This window comes from Lissotriton vulgaris, chromosome 8 (assembly GCF_964263255.1).
Source record: "Lissotriton vulgaris chromosome 8, aLisVul1.2, whole genome shotgun sequence".
Taxonomy (NCBI): Eukaryota; Metazoa; Chordata; class Amphibia; order Caudata; family Salamandridae; genus Lissotriton; species Lissotriton vulgaris.
The window spans coordinates 474,921,110-474,945,766 of NC_141696.1; the positions used below are offsets into that span (position 1 = coordinate 474,921,110).

General features: G+C 43.9%; 2 protein-coding genes across 3 annotated transcripts in view; both read left to right on the top strand.

Moving 5' to 3' along the window:
- CDKL5 (cyclin dependent kinase like 5) overlaps window positions 1–24,657 on the top strand; it is a 1,270,306-nt gene that overhangs the window by 1,228,405 nt on the left and 17,244 nt on the right. For both annotated transcript variants that reach the window (XM_086934269.1, XM_086934270.1), the window contains exons 17-19: window positions 220–322; window positions 15,617–15,739; window positions 19,724–19,843. In XM_086934269.1, coding sequence (XP_086790395.1) covers window positions 220–322; window positions 15,617–15,739; window positions 19,724–19,843 — 346 coding nt within the window. The remainder of the gene's footprint in view (window positions 1–219; window positions 323–15,616; window positions 15,740–19,723; window positions 19,844–24,657) is intronic.
- LOC147697197 (nucleolar and spindle-associated protein 1-like) lies at window positions 8,916–10,167 on the top strand. The gene has a single exon (XM_086933580.1). The coding sequence runs from the start codon at window positions 8,935–8,937 to the stop codon at window positions 10,165–10,167; it is 1,233 nt and encodes a 410-aa protein (XP_086789706.1). The 5' UTR covers window positions 8,916–8,934.

Genomic DNA, 24,657 nt, shown 5'->3' on the forward strand with positions numbered 1-24,657 from the left:
TCGCCTCTGCCTACCCCAAAAAGAGTGAAATCCCCCACCCCCTGCCAGCTAGGCCACTGTTGTACGTTAACTTTACAAACAGCTCAACCGTGTACTGCCATTGAGGGCTTGGCTTCATGAAAAGTACTGTTCTAAGGTAACATATTCCATGCTGGGTGTGGGTTGTCTTCTCTCAGCAGAATATTTAATTCGATTTTGTATGTGTCTTCTGTGTTTTAGGAAGGGCTCTGAAAATGTCACCACCCACTCTGAACAGCAGAAAGAGAAAGAAAAGCAGGGGTTTTTCAGAGCGATGAAAAAGAAAAAGAAGAAGACTCAACCTGTGAGTTCAAAAAGTTATAAAAAAAAAATCCTTTCATATACGACTGTCCTCGTTGGAGTTAATGAAAGTATGCGCCTGTATTTCAATTTAGTACGCTTTCCTATAAGTTCTATTATGCCATTTCGTTTTTGTACGTCTACTAAACATTTTTGGCTAGCTGGTTACCCCAAAAACACAATTTCATTTCTAAAACTCTGTTCATTATCTTTGTAATGTTAACTTTGTCAGGCTTGTAACGAACAACAAGCACTGGCGTTGCCAATAGGTCTCGCAGTAGGAAAGTTGGAGCTATTGGTTTTGTAAATGACAAAGCCCTTTATGTTTTTAAAATGAAAACAAAAATAAAAGGCATTGTTATTTGCAATTGTAATAGCTCCAACTTTCCTACTGCGAGACCTATTGGCAACGCCAGTGCTTGTTTTGTTGCTGCTTCCCACATTTGTGCCACTGGTTTTGAGTGAGAACTACTTGCACGTGAGAGGTGTTGCACGTGAGCAGTGAGAGGTGTTGCACATGAGCAGTGGGAGGTGTTGCACGTGAGCAGTGGGAGGTGTTGCACGAGAGCAGTGGGAGGTGTTGCACGTGAGCAGTGTGAGGTGTTGCACGTGAGCAGTGAGAGGTGTTGCACGTGAGCAGTGAGAGGTGTTGCACGTGACCAGTGAGAGGTGTTGCACGTGAGTAGTGGGAGGTGTTGCACGTAAGCAGTGGGAGGTGTTGCACGAGAGCAGTGGGAGGTGTTGCACGTGAGCAGTGAGAGGGCAGTGAGAGGTGTTGCACGTGAGCAGTGAGAGGTGTTGCACGTGACCAGTGAGAGGTGTTGCACGTGAGTAGTGGGAGGTGTTGCACGTAAGCAGTGGGAGGTGTTGCACGTGAGCAGTGGGAGGTGTTGCACGAGAGCAGTGGGAGGTGTTGCACGTGAGCAGTGTGAGGTGTTGCACGTGAGCAGTGAGAGGTGTTGCACGTGAGCAGTGAGAGGTGTTGCACGTGACCAGTGAGAGGTGTTGCACGTGAGTAGTGGGAGGTGTTGCACGTAAGCAGTGGGAGGTGTTGCACGAGAGCAGTGGGAGGTGTTGCACGTGAGCAGTGAGAGGGCAGTGAGCGGTGTTACACGTGAGCGGTGTTACACGTGAGCAGTGAGCGGTGTTACACGTGAGCAGTGTTACACGTGAGCGGTGAGATGTGTTACACGTGAGAGGTGAGCAGTGAGGTGTCACACGTGAGCAGTGAGAGGTGTTGCACGTGAGCAGTGAGAGGTGTTGCACGTGAGCAGTGACGTGAGCAGTGAGAGGTGTTGCACGTGAGCAGTGAGGTGAGCAGTGAGAGGTGTTACACATGAGCAGTGATAGGTGAGCAGTGAGAGGTGAACAGTGAGAGGTGAGCAGTGAGAGGTGAGCAGTGAGAGGTGAGCAGTGAGAGGGGAGCAGTGAGAAGGGAGCAGTGAGAAGGGAGCAGTGAGAAGGGAGCAGTGAGAAGGGAGCAGTGAGAAGGGAGCAGTGAGAAGGAAGCAGTGAGAAGGGAGCAGTGAGAAGGGAGCAGTGATAAGCGTTACACATGAAGTGAGGCCGCTGGCGGGTGATCATTTAATATTCCTAACTCTGCTGGTGCTCGAGGTCGGAGCCTTGTCACACGAGCTGTGTCCAGAATCCCGTGTGCTTTGTTTTTCACGTTTATTACTTTACCACATTAATCGTGCATGCTGTGAGTTGTGCAGGTTCACGGCTGCCAATCAATATGAATTCTGCCGTTCGGTTTCGTTGCAAAAGTGAAAGTCACCAGGTGCAAAAGAACTATAATTTTCATTATTCGTAAAGGGTTCAAATAAGGAGTTTTGAGTAATATGGCCTGAAAATCTCACGAGTGCCAAGTTCTGTAAGCATGAATTATGTGGGATTACCAGAGCACTCCATGCAACCCACTTTTCCTTTTACAACACAGTTGTGATCTGAAACGTCAATCAAATTAGTCCAGTTGAGGTGCACGTAACCTCCACTACCAGTATGCACTGTTAACACCTTGGCTGCTAGGCGTTTCCCCCCCCCTGTGCTGGAAATTGCCATTTTGCTGGTGTCATGACGAGCTCAGCTCGTCATCAGCACAGCTCAACTGTGCATCATGACGAGCTGAGCTCGTCATGAGCATCGAAAGGGTTAATAAAAACAAACTTTTTATCAGAACATGGTGTCTCTAATGATGTGGACTCACCTGGTAATATGTATGCCTTCCGGATGCTTTTAATTCTGTTTGTGAAAATCCAGGTTAGTTCGGGTAATGAAAGGTCTCACTAAAGTTTTAACAAACCGGTTGCGCAGTTTAATAAAAAGACAAGTCTGAGGCATGAAAGGAGCCGAGGCATCGAGCGACCATATGGAGAGGGAGGGGGTGGTGATTAGTGCGCAAGAAGAAAAGCCAGAAACACCAGGGGGGCGAAGAAGCCGAACACGTTGAAGTAGTTCACAGCCTGGTGCCCGTGAAAAAAAAAAGCAATTAGGGGGGAGGAGCAGTGGGAAGGGAGCAGTGAGAAGGGAGCAGTGATAAGCGTTACACATGAAGTGAGGCCGCTGGCGGGTGATCATTTAATATTCCTAACTCTGCTGGTGCTCGAGGTCGGAGCCTTGTCACACGAGCTGTGTCCAGAATCCTGTGTGCTTTGTTTTTCATGATTATTACTTTACCACATTAATCGTGCATGCTGTGAGTTGTGCAGGTTCACGGCTGCCAATCAATATGAATTCTGCCGTTCGGTTTCGTTGCAAAAGTGAAAGTCACCAGGTGCAAAAGAACTATAATTTTCATTATTCGTAAAGGGTTATGAAAGGGAAATGTAAAGCAAAAGCAAATGGTGGGGACCTGAAGGAGGAGGGGGTGCGAGGGATGAGTGAGGATGGGGTAGCAGGGGAGGGAACACGGCCTGGGGGCATAGGGGAGAAGAAGCCGCAGAGCGCATGCTGGGCGAAGCCCTTTGATGTGCTGTGAGCGGCCGGCCTGAGGCCGGCCATGAATGATTAGGGGAGTAGAAGCGGGAAACTGAAAGTACGGCCGGCCTGCGGCCGACCATGAATAATTAGGGAAGGAGAAGCCCCGGCCGTGAATGCGCGTGCATGTTTGCTCACGTGATTCACGTGAACTGCAAGAAAACCGCGGGGCTGAAAGCCCTTGGTTTGAAGACGATTTTGCCGACATGAATTCTCGCTCCGCTCAATGCGCTTGCGCGCATTGATAGGTCGCGAGACCTAAAAAGAGTTTGTTTTGCATTTATTTTAGTTGTATTCATTTCGAATGGAATATCACTCAGACTTCTAGTTATCCCATATCGAGTGTCTAAGGGATCCTTGTGGTTGCAGTCAAAGGCTTCACAGCAATGACAATTTATGAATGTAATACTTATGTCCCACTGCTCAGGACATTAACAGAGTGAACGCCCTTTGTAGAGTACCTTCACCACTGGTAATTGCATGCCCTGCATTTATAGACGAGGATACATAAATATGAGAGGGGCGTTTAACAGTTGTAAATGCCTGACAACATGTGGGCAATAGGGCTATTGCCTTCTGTCCCTAGTCCTACCAAAGACAGGCGACCAGGCCCCCTGTCCCTTGCTGTTTCCCCCGGCTTCACACCCTCACTGAACTTATAATGCGGATTGGCCAAAATTAGGGCTAACATCCTAAGCATGCTGATAGGGCAAATCTCAGCATTCCATACAAAGTTAATCGTTTTCTCTTGTGGGCAACAATAGCTCTGAATTTCCTGCTTTAGCAGTTATGACCCCGAGCCACAGGTGAGGGTTCGTAGTTGTGATTGTGATGGGGTGGGAATCAACACCTGCTGTTGCTCCACCAAAAAGGGCAATAATAAAATTAGCGCTCATTGCCAGTTCCCAAAATAGGAATTTTGATCTTTCCAGAAGCTGTGAAAAGAGGAGTGGATACAAAACACAGACATCATGGAAACAGCTTGTTCATTCAATATGCTGCTCTGGTTGGCACCATTGGTGCTTTCGTTCACGTTAGCCTTCGTTGCTGTTGTATAGTGGCGCTGATGTAAGTAGAAATGAGGATCCAACACGTTACTAGATGACATATAGAAGATTTAATGCAGCACAGAGATAAACAGGTCTATCACCCATCTGGCCAGCTCTCTAACTGCAACCCCATGGAACACCCAGAGGCATCATAGATAGAACCCACAGACAATCCAGAGAATTAACATAGAAGAAAGGCTAAGCACTATACAACATATCTCCCCCGTTAAATCATAAAAGGAAATAAAACAAAAACACAAGAAAACAAAAGACCAAAAAAACCCTCAATGAATATAATCATCCAAATAGACCGGAGGACGACGGGAACAAGGACTCCTCAGACTGATCCCAGAAGGAGCAGAGTGAACAGGAACAAGATCAAGGGTAGAACCACCATCTTCACAAAAAGAAGTGGAAGCATCACCAAAAGAAGTGGAAGCATCACCACTACCCACCTCCCCCGTATAGCAGACGGAGAAAAAACATTTGAGTCACACTGAGAAGATAACATGTAGCCATTACAGTTCTTGTCACTGACACTTGAAAAATCCCCCCCAGAAACAACACCACGCTTTTGATAAAGCGCCACCCTCCTGTAATTCCACTTTTCCCCATTATCAAGGAGCACAAAATGGGCAAAAGCTTTTTTTACACCAAAAGGACCCCTAAATTTGGTAAGACCTTTAGCACACCGGCCCGGCTTAACCTTGACAAGGTCACCCACTGAGATTGGTAAAGAAGCCAAGTTAGGTGAAGAAGATTGATTATCCAGACCTCTTAACCACGCAGGAGTCAACCTCGACACAGGAGGACGACCACGCATCAACTTGAAAGGAGACTTCTCCCCCTGTTTATGAGGAGTTGAGCGATAGGCCCACACAAGCTCCTGAACTCTCTCATTTGAAAAACACCCACTTGCAACAAACATCTGGATCACACCCTTCACTAATCGATTCACTCTCTCACACAAACCATTGCTCTGTGGATTGTAAAGACACGTACGATGATGTTCAATACCACACTCACGCACAAAGGAAGCCATTTTTGCAGAAGTCAACTGAGTGCCGTTGTCAGTAATCAGCACAGACGGAAAACCTTCATCCACAAAGACACCCTTGAAAAAACTGATAGTGGAATCAGTACTAATCTCTCTCACAAAGCGAACAGTTAACCACTTAGTAAAACAATCAATTACAACAATGGCAAAACGTTGATTAAAGGGTAATTCATTCATTGGACCAATGAAGTCCAAGCAAATACTGTGCCAAGGCAAATCCTTAAAAGAAATACTCCCAACCGAATGAGACCCCACAACCTTCAGACGCTTCTCTTCCTCCTTACAAAAACTACACTTAACAACACAATCCACAGCATCAGAATCAACCAAAGGCCACCAGAAATTCTCCTTCACACGTCGCTGGGTGAGGGTCTGCCCCAAATGACCCTCGTGAGCCAAATTAAGGATCCTACCCCTCAAAGAACTAGGAGGAACAAAACGATCACCCCTCATCAACACATTCCTACCATACAGAGACAACTCGCTCAAAACCCTAAGAAAGGGCCTAACCGGAGGTTCCACAGTACTCTCCCTTCTCGATCCTTTAACAACAAGATCGACAACAGCCTTTAGGACAGCATCCTCCTCCATGCCTTTTGACCACTCCTCTGCGGAAAAGGAACCCTCCCCCAAAAACAAAACATCCTGTAAGAAGGCAACCGCAGCGTCATCCTGTACATCACCCAATAAATCTTGCCCCTTAATAGACCGCACAGGAAGACGAGATAAACAATCCGCCTGCATATTCCTCCAACCATGTACAAACTTCACTTCAAATTGATAGTCCTGCAACCGAGATGCCAAACTGGCCAACCTGGGTGACCCCTTCCCAGTTCCTCCAGGTGCCAAGACATTGAGCAGAGGCTTGTGGTTAGTACGAAGGATAAACTGCGAACCCCACAAAAAAGTTCTAAAATAACTCGCCCCCCACGCAGCCGCGAGAGCCTCCCACTCAATCACAGAATAGTTTGACTCAGACACAGTCAACGGTCTAGACGCAAAGGCAACAGTTTTCTCCACACCACCATGCTTTTGCAGAAGAACCGCACCAAGACCAATCCCACTCGCATCCACCATCAGAATAGAGGAGCGTTTAGTATCAAACGGAGTAAGTACATTCGCAGATTTGAGTTCAGCCTTAATCCCATTAAAACAAGAATCTTGCTCACCAGACCACAGAAATTTGACCCCCTTTTTTAATAAACACCTCAAGGGAGCAGTTTTCGTTGAAAAATCCCTCACAAACTGCATAGAACTCAATCAGTCCCATAAAGGACCTCAGCTGCTCCTTGTCAGCTGGAGGAGGAGCTAACTCAATAGCCTCCAACAAGTTTTTTTTCGGTTTGATGCCATCAGCAGAGAGACAAAAACCTAGGTATTCAATTTCCTTAACTAAAAACGCACATTTCTCCCGCCGCAAAGTGAGCCCAGCATCAACCACCCTGCGCAAAACACATTGTAGAACACTGTTGTGCTCCTCCAGAGATTCACCAAAAATAAGGATATCATCCTGAAAGTATATTACCTTGTCTAAACCCTTAAACACTTCTGTAACCATTCTCTGAAACACGCTTGCAGCTGAAATCAGCCCAAACGGTAATCTTGTAAATTGAAAGGTCCCTTCACCAGTAATGAAGGCTGTCAGATGTTTTGAACCTTCCTCCAGACGAATCTGGTGATAGGCATGTTTCAAATCCAACTTGCTGAAAAATTTCGCTCCCTTGAGTGTGGAAACCAATTCACCAATATTTGGCAACGGCAACACGTCAGCCACCACACACTTGTTCAAAGAACGCAGATCCACACAGAACCTAATTTTATTATCAGGCTTCTGCGAAATTACCACAGGGGAAATCCATGGAGAAGCCTCCACAGGCTCTATAATACCCCCTTGCAGCATTTCCTCCAGAACAGATTTTACTTCTTTTCGCAACGCAAAAGGCACCCTTCTAGCCTTGTGCTGAATAGGAATACTACCCTCTTTCAACACAATTCTATGTGAATACCCTTGCAATTCGCCTAACTGTTCCCTGAAAACATGATTATAACTAGTAAGTATATCATCCACAGTAAAATTGTCTACAACCAACACAGGTTCCTCCGCTCTTGGATTTACAACAATATGCAGATCATATTGATGTGAACGTCCCAAAATAGCAGGACCATCCACAGACACATATACCTTACCACAAGTGAACCTGTTCTTAAAGACAATTCTTCCTTCGAAGTATCCAAGAAGGTCGATTTTTTTCACCCTGGTAACCAGAGGGAAAAATGTCACACACCTCAAGACACCTATCACCCCACACATCTTTCAACAAAGACGCAGGGATGATGGTCCACTTCGAACAAGTGTCAACCATCAGATTGACACACTTGTCATCAATCACAAAATCAGCTTTAGGAATCCGCTCTCTTTTCTCAAGGCAGGAACACACTGAATCACACAAAACAAGAATTTTGTTCAGATCCCGTTTTAGCTCACCATACTCGTTCACAACAGTTACTCTTGAGTTTGCCTTGTTTTTGCACATCTTCGCAAAATGACCCAATTTGCCACACCCCAAGCACTCTTTATTATTCGCAAAACAAAACTTCGCCTCAGACGCATGCGAATAGCTACCACATCTTGAACACATCTTTGACTGTGACTTACTAAAGGGCTGTTGAGGAATATTTTTCTTTTGCAGAACATAGCCTTTTTTCCTCACAATAGCAATAGCAGCCGCTTCACTATCACTATTATCACTATTAATAACCTTGTGTGAGACCTCTGCAACCTTTGGTTCTAAACCACTCTTTTGCAGTTCTTTCATACACTTCTCACTCTCCTCAACCACTTTGGCTAACTCAATCGCCACTTTTAAAGTGGGGTTTTTAGCAGCCCACAGACGTTCCTGTATTTTGCGATTGTTAGCCTGTACAATAAGTTGATCTCTAATGAGTTCATCTGTCATTTGCCCAAAGTTACACTTCACAGATAACTCACGCAAACGCGCAACAAAATCGTCAATACTCTCATCCTCAAGTTGCTTGTTCTTATAAAATTTGTATCTTTGCAGAACCAGATTCTCCTCCTTCCCGAATCTAGTCTCAAGTCTTGTAACCGCCTCCTTAAACTCATCCAGAGGAGACTGTGAACCAGAGGGTAAAACCTGCGGTAAAAATTTAAACAAACGCTGTCCTTCCTTCCCCAAAGTTGTCATTAGAAGTGCCTTTTTCCTTTTTGGCGAAAAATCTTCCCCATCTAAAGCTTCTATATAGTTGTTGAACATTACAATCCAATCTTCCCAGGCAGTGGATGGATTCCCTGGTTCACTTAGAAATTGCGGAGGAAGAGCCACATTGACTGGCTGTGCCATAGTTACAATTCCACTAAGCACAAATGTCCGAGTGAAGGAAGAACAGGCTAAAGAACACAATTGCTCCCTTTAATTCTGAATGACAAGTTTCTCACTAGACTCTCTATTTTACCTCAGAGAGTAGGATGCCAATCCAGATTAGTGTTTGTTCTGATTCCGTTTGCAACTGCCGATGGAGATGGAGGTGCCCACGGTGCAAGAGCTGGACTCTCTCAAGTACGCCGATTTGCAGAGACTGGCGAAAACGGTGGGGCTGAAGGCGAATCTAAAGGCTGATAAGCTACTGAAGTCTCTAAAACAACATTTTTTACATGAACCAAAGGGAGAACATGAGCAGGATGCTGAAAGCAGCCAGTCTTCTATCACGCTTACGGATGAGGACGAGTTGAACAGCAGCCAAGAAAAGGAGCATGTCACGGTAGCCCATGTCACAAAACGTTGTAGAGGACGAAAGGTAGAAGAAATCGATAGACATCCAAAGACGAAAGTGAATGTCGTCACACCGATTACCAATGAAGTTAAACCTTCTGAAGAGCAACACAAAGCTTTTTGTGAAGACAAGGTAAACAACCAGTCCAAGGACATGATTTCTGTCAAGGAAAATAGAAAGAGGAGTCGCCCTGAGGATGAAACTGGCCCTGAGATTCAGACAAATGATGCATTGACACCTGGTAGAAAACTGCCAAAGCTTGTTGGACGTCACCTGAAAATGGGGAATTCTGGGACAAAACCCACAACACCAAACTTCAAGAAATTGCATGAAGCACATTTTAAGAAAATGGAATCAATTGACACATTTGTTGAGAGAAACAAGAAGCGTCTCGAGGCTCCTAGCAATCCAAATCAAGTTATAAAGTCAACCCTCGCTGCTAGAAAGGAAAACTTAGAGGATAAGATGAAGAATTCTGGCAAACATGAAATGCCAAAATGCACAGAAGATTTTAAAACTGGACAAGGCGCTGAAGACACAGTCACTGAATCAGTAAACGAAAAGCCAACAGACGATAACTCTGTAAAATCGTCCCCTAGTAAAAATGTTCCACGTTATGAGAGACATCTGTCGAGACCTGCTGATTCTCAATTGGAAGCCATAACCCCAAATCTAAAGAAATTGAAAGCATCTCATTTTGAGAAGATGTCCTTGTTGGATGAGTACTTGGACCGTAAGAAGGAACGTCTTAATGCCATTACCAACTCCATCCAAGAGGTCAAGATGTTGGCAGATAAGAAAACAGTTCTTAAACAAGGTGGCAAGAAAGTATCTGTCAGCAATTTAAAGAAAAATGGAAACAGTGTGGCACTTTTTAGCCCAGTGCCTGCAAGGAACAGACATTCTATTATTGGGACACCTGCCAGACAAAGACGCTCTCCACGCACCTCAGTAAATGACAATCCAGAGAATTAACATAGAAGAAAGGCTAAGCACTATACAACAGGCGCCATCCTTTTGTTTGCCAAAGGGAAAGGCCATCCCAATCAAGCACATCATTTTTGAAAAATAAACAGTGATCTTTGGTTGATTGGCATACTTTTCCCCACAGAGAAGCAAGGGGTGGAAGCTACACACTGCAGTAGTGACGTGAGAGTTCCTTTTCATTTTGCTGCAGCGCTGAGGGAGAAAGCTGGAGCAGCCAAGCTCACTGAAAAAACTATTTTCTGTTAGTTCTTTGTTCTCAGCCCGTCCACTCTAAATAGGGCGGATGGGGTCAGATGCTTTGACCAGTGCCCCTATGTCCGCCAGGTATTGGTATAAGATTTCCCGTGGCAGAGGCAACGTTGGCTCCAACCTCAAGAACATTGCGCCACTGTGATTCAAAAAAGTATGGGTAAACCACAACGTTATGCCCCATCCATCATGTTTTTGACGGAGTGCCCTGTCCTCCAGACTTCAAATCAGACCCTCGTTCCTAAATTCAGGTGGAATGATAACTACAAGATCAATAATTCCACTTCACATCAAAATGTTTGTGAATTGGACCCAATCACTGTACAATTCAGTGGTGTTATTTTACATAGAGGTCTCCTTCCTTTCCATTTACTTGATTAAATACATTGTTATATGAAGAGGTGACTGGCATGAAGTTCCAATTCAAAGTGTTATGTGGTTTTATTTGCATATACCTTACCCTATATGTATCCATGAAGAGTTTGCTGTCCATTATTATTAGCATGTGTGATTATTAGCATTGTCATCTCATTGTTATGACTTATATGTTTACAAGTGTTTGTAAGTTTACATGTGTTTGTAAGTTTTCACTTGGAGAAGTTACAATCTAGCAAGAGGCCCATTGCACTGTAAACAGGGAGGCGTCACACGGAGACAGAAACTACCAAGAATCCGATTTGTGACCCCTGTAGATAGAAACAACAAGGACCCCATTCCGCAAAGCATTTCCTGTGACTTAGTGTGACTCATCTCTGAAACCCAGAAATAAATCACAGATAAGCTGGAAGTAAGTCACCATTCCTCACAGGAGACCCTTTGAGAATGTGTTTCTTAGACTGTACCAGCACCTAAATAACACTTGGAGGCCAGATTTAGATATTGGGAAGACTACCACCATCCCAAGGCGGCGGCGGTTCCAAGAACTCTGTAAAGCTGATGGCGGTCCGCCCACCATGTTTAGATGTTGTGGCAATAGACAGTAGACCGCTGCTGCAGTGGTCTTGTTTTCTGGCTACCAATACTCTGTTGCCATCAAGCTGATAGGTTTGCGCCAAGGCGATTTAGATGTTCCCGTTGTGCTGGTGGTGTTGCGGCAATTTGTTGATGGAGTGAGTTACTGGTGGCGTAGAGATTGGTAAGTACAATATATAAATGTGTAAGTACACACGTGTCATGTTTGTATGAAAAACATATATAGGCAATGTGTTATGTCCTTTTGTGTTACATATTGCATGCCACTCACACAACATACTCACAGTATTGAATGCCCACCCACAGGCACCACTAGCACAACATCCCCAAGCACCACAACAACAAATATTTAGTTTTAGTGTCAACAGGTGTGTTCAATTCACCTTGATAAGTAGGGAAGTGAACATTTCTGCATGACACCTAAGAAAAATATTGCATGTAAGAGCAATGCAGAAATATACAAGGCTACAGCAATTGTCAACACATGATACATAGTAGCAATGGCGTACCAAAACTTAAGTGAGCCACACTGAAATGGACATGGAGGGGGCCCCCCATGCTCCAGACCCAGTCAGGAGTTCTCAGTCCAGGTGCCCGTCACCCGTGCACTGTGCCGGAGGCCTACCCCTGGAGCTCAGGGCCCCCCGCTCCACGGGGGCTGCAGGGCCTATTTTTATGCCAGTGCCTAGTAGGACAGTTGTACAAGTAGCTTACTGTAAATCTTAGCGACAACTGAGTCGTTTGGCGTCATGGTAGAGTTGCAGGGTATGGAGGGACCTGAACAAGGGGGTACAAGACGGAAATGGGAGCGGGAAGCAGGACAAAGTTACGTTTTTACCTCATTTCCTCAGATTCTGCCAACTCAAAGTAGGAGAAATTCCCACCACAGTTGCCCTGGTGGAAAGGCACATCATAAACAGCTTGGCGGGACTCTTCACTGGAGTCCTGCTACCAGCTGCTTCTATCTATGGTGCTGTCGACGCAGATGAAGATTCCTGGTGGAGTTGGCGGGACTGTTGTGGTCTTTCACCCATGGACCCAACAACATCTAAATCTGACTGGGGGACCGCCACGCCAGCGGGTGGGAAGACCATCGAAAAAGCAACAGTGGGACCTGATTTGCTATGCTCTAAATCAGGCCCTTGGTTACAAATGCTGTCAGCTTACCATCAATGGGACACATCAGCCATGCTGTTCTCCCTGCGAAATATAAAAGGTTCGGTGGAAGATCACTCAGCTTGCACAGCCCCTTAGTCTGAAACTTACAGATTTAGGAAAGGTCTGAAGTCCCACCATCTGTTCCTCCCCTACCTTGAGTTTGACATCAGAACGTGTCACTGACCAGCACATCGCCTTAACATAAGCAGGAAAAATCAATCCTTTGTTCACATCCTGTCCTAAATCCTTTAAAATAGTGAATACGTGATTTGAGAGCTTTTAAAAAAATCCCATCAAAATAAAGTATATCAGAGAACATGCTTTCACCCTCATTCTGAGTGATATGGAGAAAGGTGCAATATTTTTTGTACCTGATGAAATCCGATAGCACAGATGCATAATTCATCGGATGCGATTAATACCAACTGTCACGAGATTGGAAAATACCATGCAGATTTTGGTGCAGACTGAAACACTTCAACAAAGAGTGTATTTTGTAAACCAGGAGCTCACAGTTTCTTCAGGGGCGTTATCTTTCGGACTGGTGTAAAGTCTCCAGTGCTGTACCAGCCTTTTTCTCCATCATTTCATTATAGCGTGCTCCCAAACACAGACAAAATGCCCAGGTTATGTAATGTAATGTAATGTCACATTTATTTTTATAGCGCTGCTATCACTCCAAGGAGCATCTTGGCGCTGTAGCCAGATGGATCAGGCTGCTGACAAATGGAGTTCAGAGGTCCTACGCGCTTATACTAGGGCTTTGCAAGCGGTATCAGTGAGTGTGTAGATCCATGTTTTCAGCCCTTTCCTGAATTGGCTCTCAGCGGTGAATTTTCGTAATTTAGGGGGAAGCTTGTTCCAGGCCCTAGATCCCATGGCTACAAGGGATTTTCCTCCCTTGGTGGATAGCTTATATCTGGGCACCACCTGTAGGTTCAGGTTTGATGACCTGAGGACCCGCGAAGGTGCGTAGCGCCTGAAACTATTCGCAAGATATTTAGGCCCTTGCGAGTGGAAAGCTCTGAAGGTGATTACCAGCAGTTTAACCAGGATGCTGTTATGTATTGGCAACCAATGGAGGGCTTTGAGCACGGCCGAGGCGGACGACTTCCTTGGCCAGCCAAGAACAAGGCGTGCGGCTGCATGCTGGACCATCTGCAGTCTGTGGAGCACAGATTGATTGGCTCCCACATACAGACTATTGCAGTAATCCAGCCTAGATGTTATTAGTGCATTAGTGTATTAGTGTTATTAGTTATTAGTGGCATCCAAGGGCAAAAGGTCAAAGAATTTTCTAAGGCCTCTAATGATGTTAAAACAGGTGCCAGCCACGGTCACGGCCTGTTGCTTAAATGAGAGGGAATCATCAAACTTGATGCCCAAATTGCGGGCGGCAGGAATGGTATTTGGGGGGGCTTCTGCGTCTTCCGGCCACCATAGTTTGGGTGAAAACAAGTTTTGCTGCCCGAAAGGCAGAATTTCGGTTTTACCCGAGTTACACTTAAGATGATTATTCCTCATCCAGTCAAAAGTGGCTGTGAGGCAGTTTTTAAGGTTTTCTTCTGCTCCGGGCAGCTCTCTATCCAGTACTAGGATAAGCTGAGTGTCGTCAGCATATGAGACCGTACTGATCTGAAAAGAAGAAATTAGTTTGATCAGGTGGACCATGTACAGATTAAAGAGTACAGGGCTCAAACTGGAGCCCTGCGGCAACGCCGACATCAGAACCTTCTCCTCAGAGCAGAACTCGCCTAGTACGGTAACTTGCCTCCTCTGGTTAAGGAAGTTTGTTAGCCACGCCAGTACAGTTCCTAATATCCCTGATGTTACTAGACGGTCGATCAATATGGTATGTGACACCGTATCGAACGCCGCCGATAGATAAAGCAGGATCAGTACGGCTTTCTTCCCCTGATCGATGGCGTCCCGCACGGTCTCCACAGTGAAAAGGAGGGCAGATTCTGCCCTAAACCCTGCCTGATGGGGATGCAGAATATTGTTTCCTTCCAAAAATTGAGTGAGTTGTTTATTCACGAATGTTTCGGTGAGTTTAAATAGCACTGGGATTAAGGAAATGGGGCGAAGGTTAGAAAGATTTGCCGGATCTGCTGGGGTTTTTTTCTGTAAAGGTTTAACATTCCGAGGGAACTGTCCAGTAAAATGCTTAGTTGGCTTGTGCTCTCTCTACCTGCGTAGAAATTGCTGCAAAGCTTTGTTTTTAAAACGTGTTGGTCCATCTAAGATTCCCAAGTGCACAGTGTTATGAGGGAGGAGTTGTGCACATTCAAAACCCCTGATGGCAGTGGATTCACACAGCGCAACATTGATCACCTTTCATAAATTTTTGACCACGTCAGGGGGGGGCCATGCCCTGAGCTCATCCTGCTCTTTAAAAAATGGAAAAAAATTACTGACTCCATTTTCAGATGTATATTGAACCGGAAAAAGACACTATTAAAAATGCTCACTGAAGCCTGCAACTGAGGGACAGTCTCCACTCTCCCTAGTTTGTAAGTTAAAGATCGAGGCCCTTTACAATATTTTCGAGACATGAAAAAATAACAAGCTACAACGGAGATTGAAATTTCTAGTGGAATTCAAAAAGATGTCTTTGAAAAAAAAAGTTTACTTTCATTTTAATTTCCAAACATATGCTTTTGATCCTGTACAGGGAATCTCGGCTTTGAGTGCAGCCTTTTTATGCATGAATTTAAAAGGCTGGTTGACATGTTCATAGTGGAGTGACTGGCTCATCAGAGGGGCTAGGAAGGAGCAGAGTTCAGACTGTTTTTGGTGTTTGAAATAACTATTTGAAAATGATGTCAAACTAAATCTTCCTGAAAAGTCGGGAATATACTTAACTGTTGAAGTAACTTGGACTATGCATAGAGAGAGAGGGGGGGGGGGTCTATCAGTTAGAAAGGTCTAAACCTGCACTAGACTTGTCTGAGTACTTTCAGGCTGTAAATGTACTCACTCAGTGAAGGAAGAACTCAGATTTGTATGCCACTAGTATTAAAGTGTATATTTAGTATATTTGTATCTTATATTGCAGACGGACTCCAACGACGGGGAGAATCCCAGCATCAAGAAATCTCTCTTTCCTCTTTTCATGTCAAGGAACCATTTAAAACATAGTTCCTCTTTGAAAAAGCTTCCTGTAGTCTCTGTTCCTCTGGTATTATTTTTCTTTATGAGCATCCTTACGTTCACAACTTGCAATCGGCTGGCCTAAGTTGCATGAATGTTGCTTTTGGTTTGAGCACATTTTCCTTTTCTGCTAGGTCACAGTTGGGCTTTTTACACAAACTCATTGTAAGCCACAATCTGCTTCCCCATGTTTTAAAAATGCGAACTAAGTGAGCTGCAGTCAGTCGAAAAGAAAAATTGCAGGCACACCTAGACCTAAACCATGTGTTGCAAAAAATGACAGCTGATTTCAAGTGAAAAAAATACTCACATTTTCACCTTTGATTAAACTAGAAAGAACACTCAGATGTTTAGTTGGTGAATACAAAACATAAACATACTATCCATTACATAAGTATTTTAGCGAGATATGTATGTTATAGGTCGTTCGTTTTGTCACCACTTTTTAACGTTGAATGTTGTCTCAAAGTTTGTCTCTAAAATGTCGAACCACTTTCACCCGATCACCTGTCTCGAAAGAGCATATAGGGCAGTCGATGAGAAATATTTAAACAGCACAAGTGAAGACCACTGCTTGCAAGAGGGAAGGAAAATCATTACAATGGAAAGGGGAGTGCTGTTCGCCCCTTAGCTCTTCACTGCCAGTTCAAGATGTATTTGTGTATCCCAATAACATGCCTTGTGATACCTTCCCAACAACAGTCAACACTACAGGGTGCCTTGTGCTAGAGCTACTTTCAGATGTTTCCCCGAGCACTGTATCTGGATTGAACGAGGTGCCGGTGCTGCTGCAAAATCAAAGAGGGGCTCCATATGAAGTTTGTGACCAGTGCCCAACAAAAGCTTCAGACAGTCCTAGAGGAGGTTTAAAATAATAATATGGGTTCCCTAATGGAGTGATTAGACATAGGAGCTGATTTAGACACCGGAGTATGGATTTGATTGTGGATTTGATTGTGTCAGGGCAACAGAGTAAAATACTCCTTCGCCTTGATTAAGTAACCACCCTACGAATTCACAGATGGTCCCCCATCCAGCGGACATCTGTTAGATTAACAGGAACCGCTGTTATGGCAGTTCCTATCAATGCAATGTAAGTGTGCTGGGCTTCTCCGTGAAACTGGTATTTTAAAGACCAAAATCTCAATGCAGAATTTTCTTTTTGAAAATGTAAAAGCAATGATCCTGTTGCCATGGGAGATTTCTTCCATGACGTGGGGCCATTCAAATGTTTTTACATTCACCTACTGCCACGTTTTGGGTGGCGGTGTGTGAAAGTAAAACTAGCCATTGTACATGCTTTCTAAATAGGGCAGGCGGAGAAGTGGCCAAACCTCCGACATCTCGAACTCCTTCGGGCCATTTAAAGAGACTGGCGGGACCGGAGTAGTCTCCATTGCTGACCTTTTTAAGTTCTTCCTGACTCTAAATGAGACGGGCAGATCTTCTGTTTGGCGAAGAGCGTATTTCCTTGTGACGGAATACAGTCTCTGCCAAACTCTAAATCAGGCCCATAAACTTTTAGTACTACAGAAATACATATGCCGTTATTGGACATCCCATTGTAAATGTTTGTGGTGTGAGAATTTCTATTTTTTGATAGACCTTTGTTTTACAAAAAATTGGTGTCAGTTATTTCTATAGCAAAGTCAAATATGAGCAAGGAAACATGTTATGTCTTAAGAAATTATCAGATGATTTATTGTAAAGTGCACTTCTATTCATTGTATGAATCGTGCATACATTTAAAACACGCTCACAAAACTAATAAATGCATACCGTGTTACGCAATCCTTAGCAGTCATTGATTTAAAATATCCATTTATCACCCTGAGGTTGTTCATGTGAGTTAAGAATTCATGTCGCTTGGATGATCCTTCGACGTTTGGAGTATCAATCAATCAATTCTCTTGGCATTGTTGTTTGTATGACCGCTGCATATATCTAGTCAATACGTTTCATCCATCAAAATTTCAGGCCTGCTCAAGGTGGTTACATGGGCACTGCATAAGTCCTGTATGGTACTGACTGGACAATACAGTTGTCCAAAATGGCCTGCATCACTTTAAAATTCTAAATAGATTGTAGTTTCTTTGACTTATCGTGCGTTCTTTCTCTAGTGAGTGGCAGGCGACGCAACTACTCTCTTGGGTAACATTCAGAGGAGACATTGAGGCCGACATGGAATATACTGCCATGCCCGCCTACAGAAGTCCCCTTTGGTATCGCTCCAAAAGTCTGAGGCAGAATTCGCCCCATTGGAGAGGTGAAGCAATGCTTCCCAGGCCCATGAAAGACAATGAGCTGAACCGTCTGAGACAGTCCGAGCAGCCGATGATACCCCTCAGAGGCAGAAGTTCATCTACTGATTTCTTCAAAAACGTCACCAGGTTCGACTCCCAGGTCTGAGCTTCCAATTTCGATTATCAAGACCATTAATTCTTTTTGCAGAGAGGAAGAGGATTCCATTCTAATCGGAATAGAACACAAAAATGATCTGCTGCCCCAGCTTTAAAAGTCAAAGAAACAACAATCTACTTTGAATTTTAAAGTGCAAGCAAAGGCAATTAGGACAACTGTATTCCACCAGTGAGCAAAACACAACACTGGTAAACGTACACTTGTAACCGTCCTTAAGGGTCCCGAAATTGATACATCGATCAGATATTTAAAGAGTTCACACAAAGAGCAATGCCAAGTGAATGGATTGATTGATACCCCGAAAGTCGAAGACTCAAATAAGAGATATGAAGGTTTAACTCAAATGAACTACCTCGGAGTGGTAAATGATTGCAAAGACTGCGTAACACTTTATGCTTTTTATTACTTTGTGTGTATGTTGAAATGTATGTTCGATTCGCAGAATGGATTGAATTGCACTTTACAATAAATTACCAGATAATTTCTTAAGAAGACATAACACATTTTTCTTTTCATCATATCTGTCTGTGCTGTAGCAAGGGTAACAGTCAAAATATCAAAGTGTCCAAAAATAGAAAATCATCACACCCCAAATGTATGTTGCTATTCCTAATAATGATGTATGCAGTAAAAGTTTGTCGAATCAATCCCTTAGGGATCCCATTTTGTTATATGAACATGTAACCAGACCAGTTTTAGAGGGTTGTTTGGCCTTTCCTTTCTAGTCCCTAGTCTTAGAGGAAATAGCATGTTGTGTGTAGCTTGGAGTCTGTTCCATAGCATGTCTATAACTACAGAAGGTTCCAGCGCATGAAGCCAATTTTTTGGTATAGTTGGCTTCTTCTGGACCACATGTAACAGCTGACGGAACTAAACTTTACTTTAAGTTAGCACAAATAGTGATTTAGTAACTGTTAAGCTATCTCTGTGTGTTAACACTTGTTGATGAACTCTACCTTTTGGCTCCATGACCCAGCCATTAATCTCTTCGATGGTAATAAAATGAATACCATTAGGTTGGAAAATCGTTTTATTTACAATGTTACAACATGTTGAAACTCTGTTAGCCAGTATGGGACAAAAGCAGACTGCTATTGGAAGCTTCCGGGCCCAGTTCCCTGTGTGGGAGGGCAGTGCCTTGCCTATGATCATCTTCAAGAATAAGTAGAAGAAGAGCTGGAAGCTCCCTTCATCAACCCTGCTCCATATAGAAAGTATTTCTGTTGCAAAGCAAGATGTGGCCAGCACAGCACCGGCTTGGATCTCTGTGGAACTAAGGGTTCGAGGAGCTACATTTGGGCCTTCCTAACGGCACTTTTCCTTTCAGCAACTGAACTAACAGCATGTCACTTTCTGAGGGAGCTGAGGCTGCATGATATCAGCTCTTTATGACCACTGGGGTGCGGATACTTATCTGTAAAATCTTTCTTTGCACACTGTGCAGTGCACTTGGACGCTGGCGGCCATCACTGCATGATGCATTCATTTGAAAAGCAGCACGCCCTATATCTTGCTGGTTGAAATAATTCAGACTTAACTAATGACTATCATTATTACCCTTCTTTTTTGCTCTGGCCTTCGTAATCTACAGATGCCCAGTAGTGAATCTCAGGATCTCCTGGCAATACAAAAAGCCATCCACGCTTCTAACCACAAGAGCAGCAGGCATAAAGACTGGCGTCCTGATAAGATGACCGACATCCAATCTCATGTAAGTGATTGGTCAGTTCTCCTTGCTCACAGTGTGAGTGCACAGTAATGTCTAGTGTGCTTTAAAAAAATGTTTGTAGTACCTTTCTTTATTTTTATTTCCAGTTCAGCTGTAAGTACAGTTACAAAATTCCATCCAAAACAGCAGCTCAGAATGGTATAGGCATTTTCACATATTTCGTACATAAATCTGTATCTGGCCACACGTCACCCATTCACACTTATTACACATTGCATTAACGTTGTCGTAATGTAGGCCAGAGATTCGGGAGTATCAGAGTTATCAGTTTTACCAGGGTTTAGAGGATGCAGCAGCAGATATGACTTTAAAGGCTCCTATATATCATTAGTTCTGGAGGATGTTGGTAGCAATTCTGAATACATGGATATTTGTTCCTGACAATGTATTAGGCCATTCTTTACATTTGGGAGCTCTCCCGCTTCCCCATTTGAATGCAACTCTTCGTTTGGCAAGTAGTAGCCCTGTTAGACAAATCTCCCAACGGACACCTCAACAGTCCTGGAAGATAGGGAATATTAAGGACTAGATATAACCGCTTGGACAATATTATCATTTTCTTTAATGATATCCAGCCAGCCATTGATAAAGGCATCGAGATCCATTGGGTGATGGAATCTGTCAATGCATCTAGCATTCTGACATCATTTGCACGCATTAACTTTTCTTATCCCTGGAGATAACTATTCCTAAGTATTTAATATCGGAGTCGCACCATTTTAGTGGGTAGTCTGGGATATATTGGGAGGTATTGGGGGTTAGTGGAAAAATCTGGGATTTCTCTGAGTTGATCATTATTCTAGAGAATCCCCCGTAATTTATAAATTCACGAAGAATGGGGTTAAGACTATCTTTGGAATCTCTTACATACAACGTAATATCTTCGGCGTAAAGAGACACCAAAAATGCCTAGTAGGGTATCTGAGTGCATACACTCAGTGGTGGTGTAAAAACCTGGCTGCCAACGGTTCGATCACTAACGCAAACAGAAGGGGCGATAATGGACACTCCTGCCTGGTACCTCAAGAGATGGTGGAGCCAGGAGAGCACGCATCATTTATTAATATGCGTGATTGCGGCTTGTGCTGTAGTAGATTTACCCAGGAAAGAAATGGAAGGGGGAAACTCTTGTGCCACAGCACTGCCAAACACTTTGGTGACTTCTAGAAAGACAGCCACCACCGCCAGATTCGGGTCGATATGTTGAAGTGCTGAGAAAAGGGAAAGCAAATTATGAGAGGATGTTCTGCCTGGTATAAAGCCAATTGCAAAAACAACAGTTGATGGACAGAATGCAGAACAATGTCATACATTCACCCCAGTACAGAGATCTGGGCCTAAATTCATCATTTTTTTTTTTCACTCCACACCACCCCAGTTCAGACATGGCCATATGCAAATCAGCCTTGACCCTGTGCCTCATGGGAACAGTCCAGCCCGAACTGCCAAGCCATGTCTTTCCTTGACCGGAATCAAGCATCCTAGGACCGGTTTCTGGCTACCAGCCGTCTTCAGCCAGGATAGCTTGACTCCAGTGGTGTGGAGAGCATGGGACTCACGTCTGAGCATACCCATCCCACTCGGGGTGACAATTGCAAAAACAACAGTTGATGGACAGAATGCAGAACAGACGTGAGTCCCATGCTCTCCACACCACTGGAGTCAAGATATCCTGGCTGAACATGGCTGGTAGCCAGAAACCGGTCCTAGGATGCTTGATTCCGGTCCAGGAAAGACATGGCTTGGCAGTTCGGGCTGGACTGTTCCTGTGTCTGTGGGTGGGATCGGTCTAAGCTCAGTTCTAACCTAAGGTTTAGGTCACCTCCGCAAATTATATGGGTGAAGCCAAGATTTACTACAATCCCCAATATCTGATAAAAAAAGTCTGTGTCATCTATGTTAGGTCCATAACAGTTTACAAGCGTGACTGATTGGCCCGCCAGTCTACCCCACATTATGCAGTATTGGACTAGTGGGTGTTGCAGGGAGCTCACCGCAACGTATGGTGTATTTTTCCATATGATGATAGTGGTGCCTTTTGCATATGTAGAGTATGAAGAAAAGCTGCTTTGGGAAGCCCAGTGGGTGGCAAAGGTAGTATGGACAGTAGGGCTCATGTGCGTCTATTGGAGCATGGCGATGTGTATATTATGCTTTTCCAAGTAAGCAAGGATATACCTGCGCTTGCATCCGTTCCATAGGCCCCGTATGTTCCTCGTCAAGAAGTTATATCCCGAGCATTAGATTATCCAGCATGGGTGTTTACCTAAAATAAGAATGTACATGGAGACCTCTCCAATAACCTCCATAGGTCGGTGGTGAGTAAAAGTGGACAGATCAAACAGTGTGAAATGCCTCGTGTAACTTAGTAACCCCTGCTTGATCAAGTTATAAAAGTGTTTACAGAGCCTAATAATTAAATGAATGTAAAGCGTGTAGCTGGAGCCTGTAGAGGTATCCACCTTCAAATGTTGTAGTGAACTTCGACTGTTGGAACTATTACGTCGCACATAGAGGAAACATAATTTCCAAAGGAAATGTCAGTGTATGTAAATATAGCACCTCTGTGGCACACTTTGACCTGTAAATGTAAATGTAGGATACTTGTAAAGCGCACAGCTGCCCATCACTGGGGCGTCCCGGCGCTTTATAACGCTGTGGAACCCTTCCTGGCTCTCCCGGTGAGATGCCCCTCCTGGGCACCCCCAAGGTGAAGCCAGGCATCCCAGTGTTGTAGGGGCCGTTGTGGAGATTAAGCAAGCTATTGCCCAGAGTTGCAGCTTGGGACCTCATGATTAGAGTAGGCACCGAGGCAAGAATTATCGAGTCCGCAGACAATGAGCCCAAGACCCTGCCGCATCGGGAATTGAACCCTGGTCCCGGGCCAGACCTCTGCATCAGGGTCTGCCGCTCTAACCATTGAGCCACACTTCTCCACTGCGTAGCCCCAAAACATCTAAAACAGTAATATTCAGGGAATAGTCATATACATTATTTGCCCTTTTACTATGAGAGAGTTGCACGTTTTGGGGCCGCCTCAAAAAGACATGTAAAAGTAAATACATTTACTCTTCCTGTACTTATAAATTATTTCGCAACTCAGTTCCAGCGTGTACATCTTTAATGAACTTACTTACAAATGATAATTTCAGAATCCTCAAACAGCCATATATACTTTCACCAACCCACCAGACACCTACTCTCTGCCTCACTATCACTTGTACACACACACCCCAGATCCCCAAAAGTACATCACACCTAAGACATGGAATGATCTCCCTCAACACATCAGAGCCTCCTCCTCACTACTTACGCAAAAAGCTGCAGATCTCGCTCTTCGTATAAACACTTTGGGGAACACACACCTGCCCAAGTACCTGTATACCCTCTTGGGTGATTAGTGCACCATACAAATCAACATAACACAGTGGCTTATAATTGCAGTAAACTGTGGATTTGGTCCATTGTTAGAAGTACTGCTGACACATTAAAAGACTGTTCTTTTCTGAATCTTTCCAGGCATATGATCATCCTGATGTTTGGAGGAATGGAATTCCATATTCTCGGAGTATTCCTAGATAATTATTGATTTAGCAGTCTCTTTTTGAAGGATGGGGTTTCCAATGAGAGAGAGGTGGTACTTCTGTGTGAAAGCCATCCGTTTCTACAAGAGATAGTTTATAGTATTCAAGTGAGTTACTCTGTATGCATTGCACCTGGTTTGAAAGCACTTCTAAGTTTGATCAAGGGTCATTTTAAGGTAATACGAGTGGGTTAAGTGTAGTAAAATCTTCGGTTCCTATTCCCAGCCTGACAGTTGTATGTAAAAATGCTTTTAAAGGGATTATATAGTTGTTTAGTGGGGCAGTAAGACACTGTAGTCTATTCTAGATAGAGGTAAATGACCGTCTTAAATTTTTAGGTCCTCATCAAGGAGGTATGATTTGAATTATTTTCACAGTCTTAGTTGATATTAGGTGTCGTTCACCATAGAATTAATCCAAATGAATAGATTTAGATGTTTGTTTATTGTTAAGGCCCTGGATTTGGCATTGCTGATTATATGTGGTTTGCAGTCCATCATTTTTCGGATGTTTATCAGGTTTGGGTGGGGAAGTACAGTGAGGTGTAAATCTGTGTTGAGTGGATTTATGTTTCAGTTGCTGTACAGCTATCCAAGATTGTATGGTTTCACATATCTAGGAGGATGTGAGAATGTATTCCATCAAGGAAATTTTCAAATAGAGTTGCTTGACGTGCACATAGATGTGGTTTGAGGTGGACAGTTTCAGAAGAGAACTCAGAAGTTCTATGCAGACATTAAACAGCGTACAGTAGAGTATGGAGCCTTGAGGTATCCCCTGATGATGGAATGTGAGTGAAGGCAGAGTGGCTGATAGTTTTATTTGTTGGTATCTGTTCTCCAGAAATGATTGGAACCAGTTAAGTATAGAGTCTATCATCCCGACAGTTTTTTCAGGTATTTTTAGAAGGGTGGAGTGGTTGACCTTGTAGAAGGCCTCTAATAGTTGAGGAGAACAATCAGGCGCGAGCTGCCTTGATCTTGGATAAGTTAGGTATTTTGAGAACTGTTAGAGTGGTTTGCCTCATTGTTTTAAACAGTATTTTGGGACAGTCTTTCACTAGATGTATCGATGCTCTAATAAACCAGACTTTCAATTCAAAGACCCATTTTGTTTTATAAATCTTTTCTCTTTTCTGCTGATTTCTAGGTTGCTTGCAGAAAGGTTTTGCTTTGTTGGTGTTTAATGTTCCTGAGTGATGTCCTTCATTTG